This window comes from Theileria equi, chromosome 3, assembly GCF_000342415.1.
Source record: "Theileria equi strain WA chromosome 3, complete sequence".
Lineage (NCBI taxonomy): Eukaryota > Apicomplexa > Aconoidasida > Piroplasmida > Theileriidae > Theileria > Theileria equi.
Window position 1 is genome coordinate 2,121,526 of NC_021367.1, and position 12,201 is coordinate 2,133,726.

A 12,201-nucleotide genomic window follows, 5' to 3' on the forward strand; every position below is an offset into this window, starting at 1 on the left:
ACGTATAACTTTTTAAAATAATGGTAATTTATTGATGAACTACAATTTATCCTTTACTTCGTAGTCTATGCATGGAATGTTAATAAAGTTTATTAGACACACCTGCATATAGTTGCCCACAAGCTGCATCTATACTCCTTCCATAATAATTTCTGTATGAGCAGGAAACTTTGTTTTTTTCAAGAATTTTCTGAAAAATTAGTGACCTATCATCATCTAGCTTTTCAATGCCTTCTACGGCACGTGCTGAGTTATATGGTATTAAATTCACATGATATAAGTATCTACTATCCTCCGGTCTATTTTTAATGATAGAAACCAATTCTTTAGCATGGTCTTTACTATCGTTCTTGTCTAGGCGTTTATGTTCACGTTTACAGACATAACAAACCTTTCATTAGAACGTACGAGATCCAGATTCTTTTACCAGTTTGCCTAATTCTCTCATCCATTAGTTCGTATGCCTCTTGAAATGGATAAATTCTATTTGCTGGTACCTGTAAATTTTAGGCTACACTAGAGAGTTAATACCATTTCATTCCTTTCGTGCGTATACGGGGAATGTAATGAGTACGCAAAATTAACCTTTATGTTTTACATATTTGTCTTTTAAAAACATACGAATGGTTGCTCTTTGTTCAATTTTTTGATTCCTGGCAGTATTCCTACAGTGGATATATTTATTCTTCTGGGTGATATTGCAAAGTAATTCCTGTCCGTCAACACCTTTATTGATCGGAAGACATTTGGATTAGATAACGGTTCTCCCATTCCTGTATGCTATATTGTAGACAATTAACAAGATGTACCCATGAATGAGATACTGTCTATTTTATGCCCGCGTTGTTGAAAGTATAATATTTGATCAGTGATTTCATCAACTGTTAGATTTCTCTTTAATCCAATCTTTCCTGTTGCACAGAAAGAACAAGCATGCGCGCATCCGACCTAGAAAACAGTATAACGCCAAAACCTCAGACAAACTTGGCTAGAAATACAGAGTGACTTATGACTTTTAAAATAGAGGAGAACAGATTCTATTCGAGTATTATCTCTGTTTTTGAACAGAACTTTATGTGCACTTTCCGCTTTACTTTCAGTTATAGGAGTTATTGATAATAAAGAACCTTCAAAGCACTCATTCAATCCATGCCTTACTACCTTCGGTATATGATACATTGACAAAAAGTCAGGTGTCTTATTTTTATATATAGATTGGAATACTTGAGTTACCCTGTATGAAGGCAAGGCATTTTCTTTCGCATATCTGTGAATCATTCCAAATCTTGCTGACCTATCCATTGGATCTATAGGATCAGAAATTATGGAGCAGATGCATTTGGAATGGTTATATTACATTATAAAAATGAATAGTATGAACATATGGTGATAATGTCTTGCCTACTAGAACTTCCGCTCTTTCCCAATTTTTCGGAATAATAAACATTACTCACGGAATCTATTAGTCGAGATTATTCAATGTAATTAGTATAAATGTTACAGTACGTGAGAAGTGTTTCGATACAAGTCCAAAGAAGTCATTCTCCGCGATGGATCCACTGAGGCAGGATTTGCCAAGTTTTCGGAGAAAACTAGGGAAACTTGTGGAGAAACTAGATGGATAATATCTAATCATACATTACTATATTTTCACTTGTCTTAGCACTATATGAATTTCATTGGCTAACTCTGTGATTATTGTGCATACCTTGTCAATTGGGGCCAGTAAAAGATCCTCTAGCAACAGACGATACATAGATATTTCATCATTTAAGATATTATAATACTTTGTGCCAATTGTTTGTATATTATCATAGCAGTTGGTTGTTTAAATTCAAAGAGGATATTTTATTCTGGTGTGTAAGTTGCTGATGTGAAAATTGCATATTTATGCCCACACATTTGAATAATATCTCGTTGTAGTTACTTATTTCTACTGAAATCAACCAAATTTACGATTTTAGCTCTGCCATGTGTCGTATTCATCGCTCCACTATCTACTCGTTTACACACTTGTTGTATATTATTTCTTTAACATCTGATAACTAAATACGTACAGGGATAATAAAGAGTGCATAATAAGTAATAATGTGGTTATCAACGAGAAAGGATCATTTGGATGATGGAGTTCCTCCAAATAGAGCTCCCTGTATTTCCCTTACTATATTTTTTAATACATCATTAAGACTCGGGTTTTTAATACAATTGGCTTCATTTTTTGCACTAAATTTTTTGTATTATAGCTATGATGGTAAAGGCGTGTTCAGTTATGATCTTTCTGGCCTGCCTGAGTCAAGCCGTTTGGATCCAACTTTTAGATTGTATTTGACAATATTTTCAATGATGTACATGTTAGGATCATTATGTTTGATTTGCTTTCAGGTGATACTAGCTGATGATGCAGGGTAAGCTGTAATTTGTATTGATAATAAACATGCAGTTGGGCTAGAGGGTATCGCTCTGGTTCAAAGATCCTGCGTTTAGCAGCTTTTCTTGATACCATAAGCTCAACCTTGCAATTTATTTTTTACCTCTACATTGCGAAATTTTACACCCAAAGATGGTATATTAATCTCAATGAGGGCAGTAGTGAACTGGTATTTCTCGTATTTACAAGAATCATACACGCTTTTGCGTGTATCCTATACGGTCTAGCTTGTTATCTCTTGGAGGTTTATCATGATGAAGGTGCTGGTGATTTACATGCCTATCTCAATGGTGTCTGTTTTGTTTTAACAGGCTTTTCTGGTTGGTAAAGTTTAGTTTTTTATGCATTATTTTTTCAGAATTCTTGGTACTTTTGTTTAGAATTGGAACAATCTACACTCCATTTTTGTTGTTTTCTCTTTCGGCAGTTACTCTTTGGTCCTTTTATTTCGAACCCGAGGTCACATATATATCACCATCACTGCAGGAGACTGAACTAACCAACGACGTAGAACAACAGGTCGAAAAATTTACCAGAATGACTCCATCTAGCCAGGTACCATATTATTAATTTATTACTTAATGTACTTCATGATGGTTTATGTCTAGATTTACCTGTGGCATCACGAGCTGAGCCGATGTCTCTATGACCTTTTCGTTTTCCAATTGATCCACTTCCGTCATTATTACTTGAGCCTCACCATTGTGATCTTCATACACATATATGACTATCTTTTGACCTTGGATAGCCATAAGCATGAATGTGGGTATTGCGTTTGGTTGCCATGGTTGGAATGCACCAGTTGCTGAGCCAGGATTTACAAAGACTTTCCCAGAGTACTTATAAATATCACTTATATGACTGTGCCCATGAATTAACAAGTCCACTTCCATTTCCATCGCACGTTTGAGTAATAGCTCCTTATTCCCCCAAGAGGGTATTTGGTACCCATTTATAACACCGATTTTATAATTTCCTGAGTAAATACCACATTAAATAGAATTAGATATAGGATTACCTATACTGATTATTAGTTGTTCAGGATATTTGGATCTAATATCATAATCTCCTTGTACAATGTGTAAAGTCGGTGATATCTCTAGGAGTTCATCGTACATCTCTTTTGATCCAACATTACCGGTACATATAACTCTCTTAATTTTGTCTGTTTTTAGAAGTTTTTTGAAACATAATGGAAGAACCAAAGACCTATTTGGGACATACAAATCCCCCAAAATCATCAATAGTTCACCCAAGTCACCGTCGTTTTTAGTTATATCCATATTTATAAATATTTTACATTTTAATGAGATAAGTTAAGTTTATTTTATCTAGAATTAACGTCCTAATGGGGAAGTGTGTAAGTTGTGGTTGGTATAATTCTATTTCGTGGAAACTGTAATCTCTTCCATTTGATGACACTTTACGTTATTAACTACATCTTCATGTTTGATAAACTTTACATCGTCAGATTCGATTGTAACCAGATATTTCATTTTACTGTCAAATTCTCGTGATAAAACGAAATCAACCAGTTTATCCTCCAGAAAGTTTGTAATTATGCGCCTGAAAGTTTTTATTTACTATAAACATCTTACCTAAGTGGTCTGGCTCCGCAATTTTCATCCCTTGGTAGTTTAAGTATGTGGTTTCTGAGTTTGTCATCAAATTCTATAGTTATGCCCGCATTGTGTACCCTTTTAACCAAATCCTCTAGCATGATACCGGTTATCTCGTATAATTCTGTATCGGTAAGTGGTTTGAAGAGTATTATATCGTCGATTCTGTTTATTAGCTCTGGAAGAAGATGTGACTTGAGTTCTTCCAACACAATCGCCTTCATCTTAGTATAATCTGTTGAACAGTTACTGTCTACATTAAACCCAAACGTATTGGAAACTTTGGATGCTCTTTGAATAACATTGGATCCTAGATTGCTAGTCATTATGATAATCGTATTCTTAAACGAAACCATTTGATTTTTAGCATCTGTTACATTACCATCTTCCAAAATTTGGAGAAGAATATTCAGTATATCACTATGTGCCTTCTCAATCTCGTCAAACATGATAACAGAGTAGGGATTATGCCGTATCTTCTCTGTCAATTGTCCACCAGAATCATGTCCCTTGTATCCAGGTGGACTCCCTAATATTCTACTTATACTGTGTGATTCACTATATTCTGACATATCCACTCTTATGAGGTTTTCCTTGGCAAATATATATTTTGTAAGTGATTTTGCCACTTCTGATTTTCCAACACCGGGAGGCCCACAAAATAGAAAACTTCCAATAGGCCTTTGTGGATTCTTAATGTGTGTCTTTGCACGTCTTATTGCCTTGCAAATATTTTTAACCGCTTCATCCTGACCAACTATCATCTTATGAAGTTCAGATTCCATATTTCTGATACATTCCATTTCGTCTCTTGTGAGTCTTTTCAAAGGTATTCCAGTCCATAATGATACAACTTCAGAGACATGTTCCTGAGTCACTAATCCGAGAATATTATTTGGTGATTCAATGTTTACTTGGTTATTAGTATCTAAGTTGCAGGAATTGTAAGTTGAAGTGTTTTCATTTGGAGTTTTATTTTCCAGTCCAGTATTTTCACCTTTTGTAGTTTCATCAATATCGTCTTCAGAACCCCTTTTTTGATATTGTATTTTTGCTAATGATCCAGATTCATCCAATATATCTATTGCCTTATCAGGCAGATACCGATCGTTAATGAATTGTTTCGAATATTTTACAGCCATATCAACTGCTTCTGATGTATATTTTACTTTGTGAAAATTTCCGTAAGTTATACTTAGCTCATTTAAGATTTTAAGGGTTTCATCGTCACTGGGTTCATTTATGAAAATTGGCTGGAATCTTCTGGACAACGCCGCATCCTAAACATTTATAAATGGTATATAAGATTTCAAACCTTTTCGAAATATTTCTTGTATTCTTTTGGGGTAGTAATTGCGATGCATTGTATATCACCTCTTGAAAGAGATGGTTTTAACAAATTCGCAGCATCAAGAGCACCGTCACCAGATCCCGCACCAACTAACATATGTGCTTCATCTATAACCAAAATTATGTTACCTAAAGACTTTATTTCATCTATAAGCTTTGTTAGCCTCTCTTCAAATTGCCCCCTGAATTTGGTTCCAGCAATTAATAATCCAATTTCAAGTTGTAAAACTCTTTTACCAGTCATATGTGGAGGGAGATTCCCCTTCAGTATTTTCATGGCGATTCCTTCAACTATGGCTGTTTTACCAACACCTGGTTCACCAATAAGTATGGGATTTCTTTTGGTTTTTCTCGATAGAGTTATAATGGATCTCTCAATTTCATTATCTCTGTGTATAACTGTAGGCAATAATCCACGTTCAGCTTTTTCAGTCAGATCCACTGTGAATAATGATATCGAAGATTGCATTAATTCTGTACGACCAACTCCTTGGGCGGACATATAGACATATGTTGTAAGATTATTCGGTGCTTTCTCGCTATTTTTCTTTATTACTTGCTCCCTCTGTTCCGCAATACCCTTTAGTATTGCTTCTACGATAGATTCTGAGCAGATATTCAATATTTTTAGCATGGATCTAATTATTTCATCTTCTACGCTCAGCAATCCTAAGAGTATATGTTCGGTTTCTATCGTCAAGTTTCCTAGACGTTCAGCTTCGGAAGATGAAAGCTCTAGAGCCTTCTTAGAAGAATGTGAAAATGTGAGCATTTCATCTACTTCACTAGGTTGTTCTATAAAATTATTATTCGTAGATTATAAACCAACCTCTATCGAGCAAAGATTGCTTAGAAGCTTCCCTGGCGTTGGTGACATTAACTCCAAAATTAGTAAGAACTTTAGAAGCTAAACCCTTATTCAAACAAACTAATCCTTGAAAAATGTGCGCAGTCTCTATTTGCGGTTGAGAGGTCATTCTGGCTTCCTCCTGCGATAACATCAATACCTTCACAGCATTGTCACTAAAATTATCAAAATTTAAAAATAATGGTCCTATTACACGACTTCTAATCGAGTAATGTCCAGAACAATATTTACTTTTACACAATTCACCCTTATAGAGTGGAGAATGTGTAAAATCTCGATTAAGCCGTGTTAATTTAAAGCATCCAGAGTGTAATGAATGATTTACAATCCAAAATATTAAAACAAGAAATTTGCAACGTGAATAATTCATCTCACGACATTTCCGTTGTTAAAACAAGCTGACTAAAGTAAATATAGACCATTAGATATAAATAAACAATATATAAAATTCTGTTAAAATTTGCGATAAAATGAGTTGTTATAGTGGAATTACTCAGTTACATGTGCAGAGCACAAGATTCCATGAGCAGAGGACAGACGCTTTGAGAACATTTCCCAATAAAATATATAATTACAATTCTAGGTAGATATAGCATTTCTAATCTTTACTAATAGTCGTGTATCCGGTACGCATAGAGCTGAGAGCGATTTTAGCTTTTTTACTTCATCTGTGTGATAATAGCACATCATCATATATGCAATTGTGTCTCCATTCAGTTGTAATAAAACATTTCTTCCATCATCTTTCATTTCCTTCGAGCTTTTAGCTTCAATTTCTTCGCATAATGACAACATTGTTTCCCATTCTTGGGCTATGGAACAAACCAACAATACAGCGTTATACAATTCTATTGTGCAATACCCATTATAACATTGGGCCATACGTAATATTTTAGTCGCCAGTTTCCATTCTCCACACTGTTCGCACGATTTTATTGCAAGTAAATATGGTTGAAAGTTTCCAGACAAAAAGTTCCTCCCTTCCATAATGTTGAGAATTTCCAATGATTCTTCAAAATTTCCACTAGTGGAGTATGATTGTAAAGCAATGTTACATATAGTATAGTCCAAAGTTATTCCACTGTTCAATATATCTTTCCAAATATAGTTGATTTGCTCAAATTGATGATTCATCAAAAGGATGTTCATTAAAATGTGGTACTCCGCGATGCCGAAATAAAAAGTTCGTTCCTTCATTATATCGGAATAAACTTCGATAGCAAGATTATAATTTGATGTATGATAGCATATTTTCATTACGGAATCAAATAAGTGTTTGGTCATTTGAAAAGACTTTAGCGATTTTAATTCTTGGTATATGTTAGATGCTACTGTAAACATTTCTGTTTTAATACACGATTCAATAGTATAAACATAATCATTTTGAATAAGGATCTGTTTATTGTTGCATATATATGCTATTTTCTTCAAGGTCTCTAAAAGTTTAAGGGAGAAATCACCATGGCCATGTCTAGATAATAACCAGAGTAAACTTCTTATGGTTCCATGATCTGTCGTCAATCCAGATTCCAACATTTCTTTATACAGCTCCATAGCTTCCTTTACACGATCAGCCTTGGTGCATGATAGTATTGCGCATTTATAACTAACGGCATCGATTATTTTTTTATCAGACCTTTTCATCTCCGAAAGTATGGATAGGGATAAATCTGCATTCATATTCCTTTCTGCTGCTGATAATGCTGAATTGTAAGCAATAGTTAGTGGGTCGACAGCTGAATCAGTGTTATTATCACAGTATAAACTTACAGCAGTTAGGTGACGTTTGAAGTGTTTCTATAACCTTAACCCAATCTAGACCAATAGTATTACTTTGAGAAATGGCAACTGTCATATTCCATGTATCTTCATCTGTGACATAGTTCAAATTTTCTTCCTTTGAGCTATGGTTAGTATCATGCATAAGTTTCTCCTCAGATTCGTTTCTGAGCAGATACTTGGATATGTATAGATTAGTTGAACCATAATAACTTCTCAATCTATCCCCAGAAATAGAGTCTTGTTTGTTTATTAAAAAGGATTGTTGCTTCTTCGAACCTGGACACCTGTCTGTAAAAGTCGACCTTATAGAGTAAGTATTATTCGGTCCTTCTATAATTAAAAAGATACAAAATGGAATTAAATTCATCACATTGGCAAAATGAGTGAGAAACGTGAGTAGCACCGTATACAAGTAATATATTAGCTCAGTTAATAATATATGACAAACAAAATGCTTAAAATGGGTTAAGAGATTTAAGAATGATATAGTACACTGGATTAGTGTGTAAACAGTTAATTAAATTGATGGATAATCGATTTAAGGTAAATATGAATGAGATGTCAATAAATCATTACCAGTTCGGACTTATTAGATATTCATGTGACATTTCGTTATAGATTCCTGAATTTTTGTTCATAAAATGTTTAATATTGTGCAGGTAGGAGAGACAAACAACCATACCATCATTTATTAGGTCGAATAGTAGAGGATTCTCTAATGCAGCAGAGATGCGTTCCTTATCCAATAACTGCTTGTTAATCGCATCTTCGTTGTCGTGCGTTCCTTGAAATTTGTTATAGTTTGTAGTATATAGAATACCTTTTGTTATTTGTACATCTATTTTGAAATGCAACGGCAGGCTTTGGACAAGTTTGACATAAATCATTAATCCTATCAAAGTTGCCTATAATATTAGCTACATTTACTAATTATCACATACTTGAGAGCAATGTGGTACAGTTGGCGTGAAATATATTGCGATAGTTGACGTTTCATCATTGATAACAATATTGTCCCTTTCTATAACCTTTAGATCCTCAAGGGAATATGAATATTCTGGATCCTTTATACTTCTTACAATATCAAAAATTTCCTGCAAAATGATATATTTTTAGATATTTATTATATAAACATTTTTGTCAAACGAATCGTGTGATATAGTAGGAGAAAGAAGTTCTACAATTGTCCTATCTACGTCTTTAGACCCATCTTCCTTTAAAAATGATTGGCCATAACTTAAAGCAGAATAACATTTATTATACGTAGATAACTTATCAATTCCACCAACAGACGATGTAGTAGCATCCGGTCGTTGATATATTGTAGGATTCGTATTATCAAACCCTGTCATTTAGTTTAAATAAATTAGCGTTAGAGTGTAAAGTTCTGTCCACCACTTCCTCACCTCTTTAATAGAATGACAACTCAGCTCAACGCAATACAAAAGATTCAGAAATAAAACTTAAATATATTTTATACTAATTATAATTTGAAGTACTACATTTATCTCTGATTGGTCCGGTTAGTACTCGTAATCACTGATCGGAGACCTTCGCAGCTCTCCAGCCAGACTTCTCCAAGGAATATATAATTACACCGGTTGAGCATATAACAGAGGCAAGAACTTTAGCCATAGTGATTGTCTGGGTCTTATCAGTACACGAAAACATGACATGTCCACCGATAACAACGATAATAATACGTATTGCCTTCAGTACACCACAACTTACAGAACCAGAATTCTTCATGATATAATAATAGACAGATGATCTACCAAAATTTGAAATGAATAGGACTCCAAGTATGTTCAGAACTTTCATGATATCAAATGGATTCAACTCGCCTTCTGTAGGGAAAAGTTTGCGCCTTTGAGGAATGGTCCACAAACATGACCATACAAAGAACGCGGAAAACGAGACTATTCCCATCATACAAACTAAGTTGGGACCTTCTATTTCTTCCCGTTTCAGTAGATCTTCTCCTATAGTTGAATTCAGAGCATTCACAAGAGCCGCCATAACGACAAGGAAAAAGCCAGAAATGTGGAAATATGTTATTTGTTCGAAATGCCCAATACCAGTAACAGCCAAAGATCCTGATATGAGACTGATTGAGAGCCATGTTGTTCTTGTAATCTCCTTGTTCAAAATAAGTTTAGCAAACATAGCAAGGAACATTGTATTAGTGCTAGATGCAATTGAATATATTGATGGTCCACAGTATATTAGTCCAGCCTTCTCGATCACCTGATGTATTATATCCAACGTGGAGAGCATTATCGGATATCTCCAATTTTCTTCGAATATTGATTTTTTTGTTGGATATATGCCCACACATATCATTGCTACGTACGTTGGAATGAGAAACGTATATGTTCCGTTCGGAGTTCCACCATGCTGTCTAAGTAAACAGATCAGTAATGGTTGAGCCGAATTCGTAATAACAAAAATTAACATGAAGAAAGCTAACTTTGGGTCTATTTTATTAAATATTGCGCCTAAAAATAAGCCAAATCCAGAATTTGGTTTTTTTGAAGTTCCATCTTGGAATGTATAAGCCAGTGAATTTTCGTCCAAGTTATAACTACATGGTGTATTAATTTCAAAATCATTTACTACAGAACCGACAGTATCATCAGAAACACAGCGATTAGTAGGATTTGACGCTTCTACGTGATCAGAAATTCTAGAATCTGCTGTGGTTAGTGCTTCCATAGGATCTCCTGCATCATCAGCGGAATTGAAATTCTTATTTTCATCCAACAATACAGATTCTGGAAAATTCTTATTCTTCCTAGTGATTTTTTGAAAGTCAAAATGTTCGATATCAATAGCTTCTCTCCAGGTACTATCAGACATTTCCCCAAACCATACCGAAATATGATATATTTAAGCATGAAAACTAAAATAATATTAAAATTTTATTATTTAATGATTTAATATATATTTATTATATGTAAATGGGTCCTGTATGCGCCATCAACCGATGTATGAAGATTCTACCAATGTTGTGCAAAGGAATGTTATAAACAGTATGCTCATACTTTACCGATAGAATCTTAATTACTTTATGGATTTATTATTGAGATGAATGCGTTTGTACTTATCCTAAATGTTCTTCTACATTTCTAGGTATTACCCTTGATGCACCACGAGCAATGAACATAAGACCAGATTAACACATTTGAGTCATTTATTCATAACTATAATATAAGACGAATATGAATAAAATATATTTTGGCAATAATATGAATGCCTAGAAATGTATACACAATGTCATATTATAGAAGGTAGCTTGGCGTTTTAGCTAGCAATGAATAATTTAGGTATTTATACCATAAATAGGGGTGTATTGAAATAGAGAGTGTATCTTAAATTGTTTGACTTTAGAATGTCGGTAGTGTATCTTGAAAGTCAAGGTAAATATATCAAAACGAATTTATGTCAGACGTGCTTCTAGAATTAATACTAGGTCAATCTATTAGACAGTGTATGAGCTCTTATTTATAAGAATTAATTAGCATATTTCAGTTTGACCACCCCATCGATGTTATGCTTCTGTATATTGCACATTGGTTACAAGTTTGGGTGAGCACCGGGTTATGTATTTATATTCATTTCAAATTGTCCCGTTGTTATTTTATAATTGAATTGAATTCTAAAACATGCTACTATTTTAGATTTACTGTTATATCATTTGTTATTGTATTATATTTGGGTAGTATATTCGTATTCTATTTTATTTGAATCACTCCATATATATAATGCCACCTGAATCTCCTTAAAATAGTGGATTCTTTCTGAATTATTCCATTATCTACCATTATATCACAAATCATTACTCGGAGAGCCTAATTTTATCGTATAAGTCACTACAATGCGTTTATGTTCTAATATGTTATAAGTTTTAACTTATATTTACTTTAAGGATGAGTTTCTTTACTTAGAATTATAATTGTTGCTTTATTTGCAGCTAGAGCTTGTTGTTATGTTGTTTTGACATAATTAATTTATAAACCATGCGCTTTAATCATTTAAGAGTGATTTGAACTTGATGTATTATGCTGTTTTGAATTTAATATTCCTATCATATGATGGATTCCATTTGCTAGTTTCTAATTTTATATGAACAAGATTTGTGCATATCTCACCAT

The 12,201-nt window shown here is 33.8% G+C and overlaps 7 protein-coding genes across 7 annotated transcripts, besides 3 other annotated features; 1 reads left to right on the forward strand and 6 right to left on the reverse strand.

The window, feature by feature from the left end:
- Positions 1-39: 39 nt before the first annotated feature.
- On the reverse strand, positions 40-1,302 carry BEWA_010600 (radical SAM enzyme, Cfr family domain-containing protein; the record flags this gene model as incomplete). The annotated part of the gene is made up of 7 exons (XM_004831252.1): positions 40-65; positions 103-354; positions 392-497; positions 532-585; positions 622-773; positions 810-948; positions 985-1,302. The coding sequence occupies 7 exons, from the start codon at positions 1,300-1,302 to the stop codon at positions 40-42; spliced, it is 1,047 nt and encodes a 348-aa protein (XP_004831309.1).
- A 447-nt stretch (positions 1,303-1,749) lies between these two features.
- Positions 1,750-2,998, forward strand: BEWA_010610 (hypothetical protein; the record flags this gene model as incomplete). Its single annotated transcript, XM_004831253.1, has 4 exons — positions 1,750-1,856; positions 2,060-2,405; positions 2,441-2,748; positions 2,787-2,998. Exons 2-4 carry the CDS (start codon positions 2,089-2,091, stop codon positions 2,996-2,998), a joined length of 837 nt encoding a protein of 278 aa, XP_004831310.1. The 5' UTR covers positions 1,750-1,856; positions 2,060-2,088.
- On the reverse strand, positions 2,985-3,761 carry BEWA_010620 (vacuolar protein sorting 29, putative). Its single transcript, XM_004831254.1, has 2 exons — positions 3,447-3,761; positions 2,985-3,404 (listed from the first exon to the last, which is right to left on the reverse strand). The coding sequence occupies exons 1-2, from the start codon at positions 3,709-3,711 to the stop codon at positions 3,007-3,009; spliced, it is 663 nt and encodes a 220-aa protein (XP_004831311.1). The 5' UTR covers positions 3,712-3,761; the 3' UTR covers positions 2,985-3,006.
- A 49-nt stretch (positions 3,762-3,810) lies between these two features.
- On the reverse strand, positions 3,811-6,635 carry BEWA_010630 (ATP-dependent Clp protease ATP-binding subunit, putative; the record flags this gene model as incomplete). Its single annotated transcript, XM_004831255.1, has 4 exons — positions 3,811-3,994; positions 4,027-5,327; positions 5,363-6,192; positions 6,227-6,635. 4 exons carry the CDS (start codon positions 6,633-6,635, stop codon positions 3,811-3,813), a joined length of 2,724 nt encoding a protein of 907 aa, XP_004831312.1.
- A 209-nt stretch (positions 6,636-6,844) lies between these two features.
- On the reverse strand, positions 6,845-8,414 carry BEWA_010640 (pentatricopeptide repeat domain-containing protein; the record flags this gene model as incomplete). The annotated part of the gene is made up of 2 exons (XM_004831256.1): positions 6,845-8,001; positions 8,036-8,414. 2 exons carry the CDS (start codon positions 8,412-8,414, stop codon positions 6,845-6,847), a joined length of 1,536 nt encoding a protein of 511 aa, XP_004831313.1.
- Positions 8,415-8,619: 205 nt separating this feature from the next.
- Positions 8,620-9,399, reverse strand: BEWA_010650 (hypothetical protein; the record flags this gene model as incomplete). The annotated part of the gene is made up of 4 exons (XM_004831257.1): positions 8,620-8,831; positions 8,868-8,952; positions 8,989-9,141; positions 9,181-9,399. The coding sequence occupies 4 exons, from the start codon at positions 9,397-9,399 to the stop codon at positions 8,620-8,622; spliced, it is 669 nt and encodes a 222-aa protein (XP_004831314.1).
- Positions 9,152-9,179: a sequence feature (AT_rich).
- A 102-nt stretch (positions 9,400-9,501) lies between the features above and the next one.
- Positions 9,502-9,539: a sequence feature (AT_rich).
- Positions 9,514-10,990, reverse strand: BEWA_010660 (hypothetical protein). The gene has a single exon (XM_004831258.1). The coding sequence runs from the start codon at positions 10,904-10,906 to the stop codon at positions 9,584-9,586; it is 1,323 nt and encodes a 440-aa protein (XP_004831315.1). The 5' UTR covers positions 10,907-10,990; the 3' UTR covers positions 9,514-9,583.
- Positions 10,951-11,003: a sequence feature (AT_rich).
- The last annotated feature ends 1,198 nt before the right edge of the window (positions 11,004-12,201 follow it).

Bases quoted from the DNA above. Each gene is read 5' to 3' on its own strand.
- BEWA_010620 (XM_004831254.1), bottom strand. From the start codon at position 3,711: ATGGATATAACTAAAAACGACGGTGACTTGGGTGAACTATTGATGATT. The intron at 3,405-3,446 runs GTAATCCTATAT...GTATTTACTCAG, and splicing joins ACAACTAATAATCAGTATAG to GAAATTATAAAATCGGTGTT.
- BEWA_010660 (XM_004831258.1), bottom strand. From the start codon at position 10,906: ATGTCTGATAGTACCTGGAGAGAAGCTATTGATATCGAACATTTTGAC.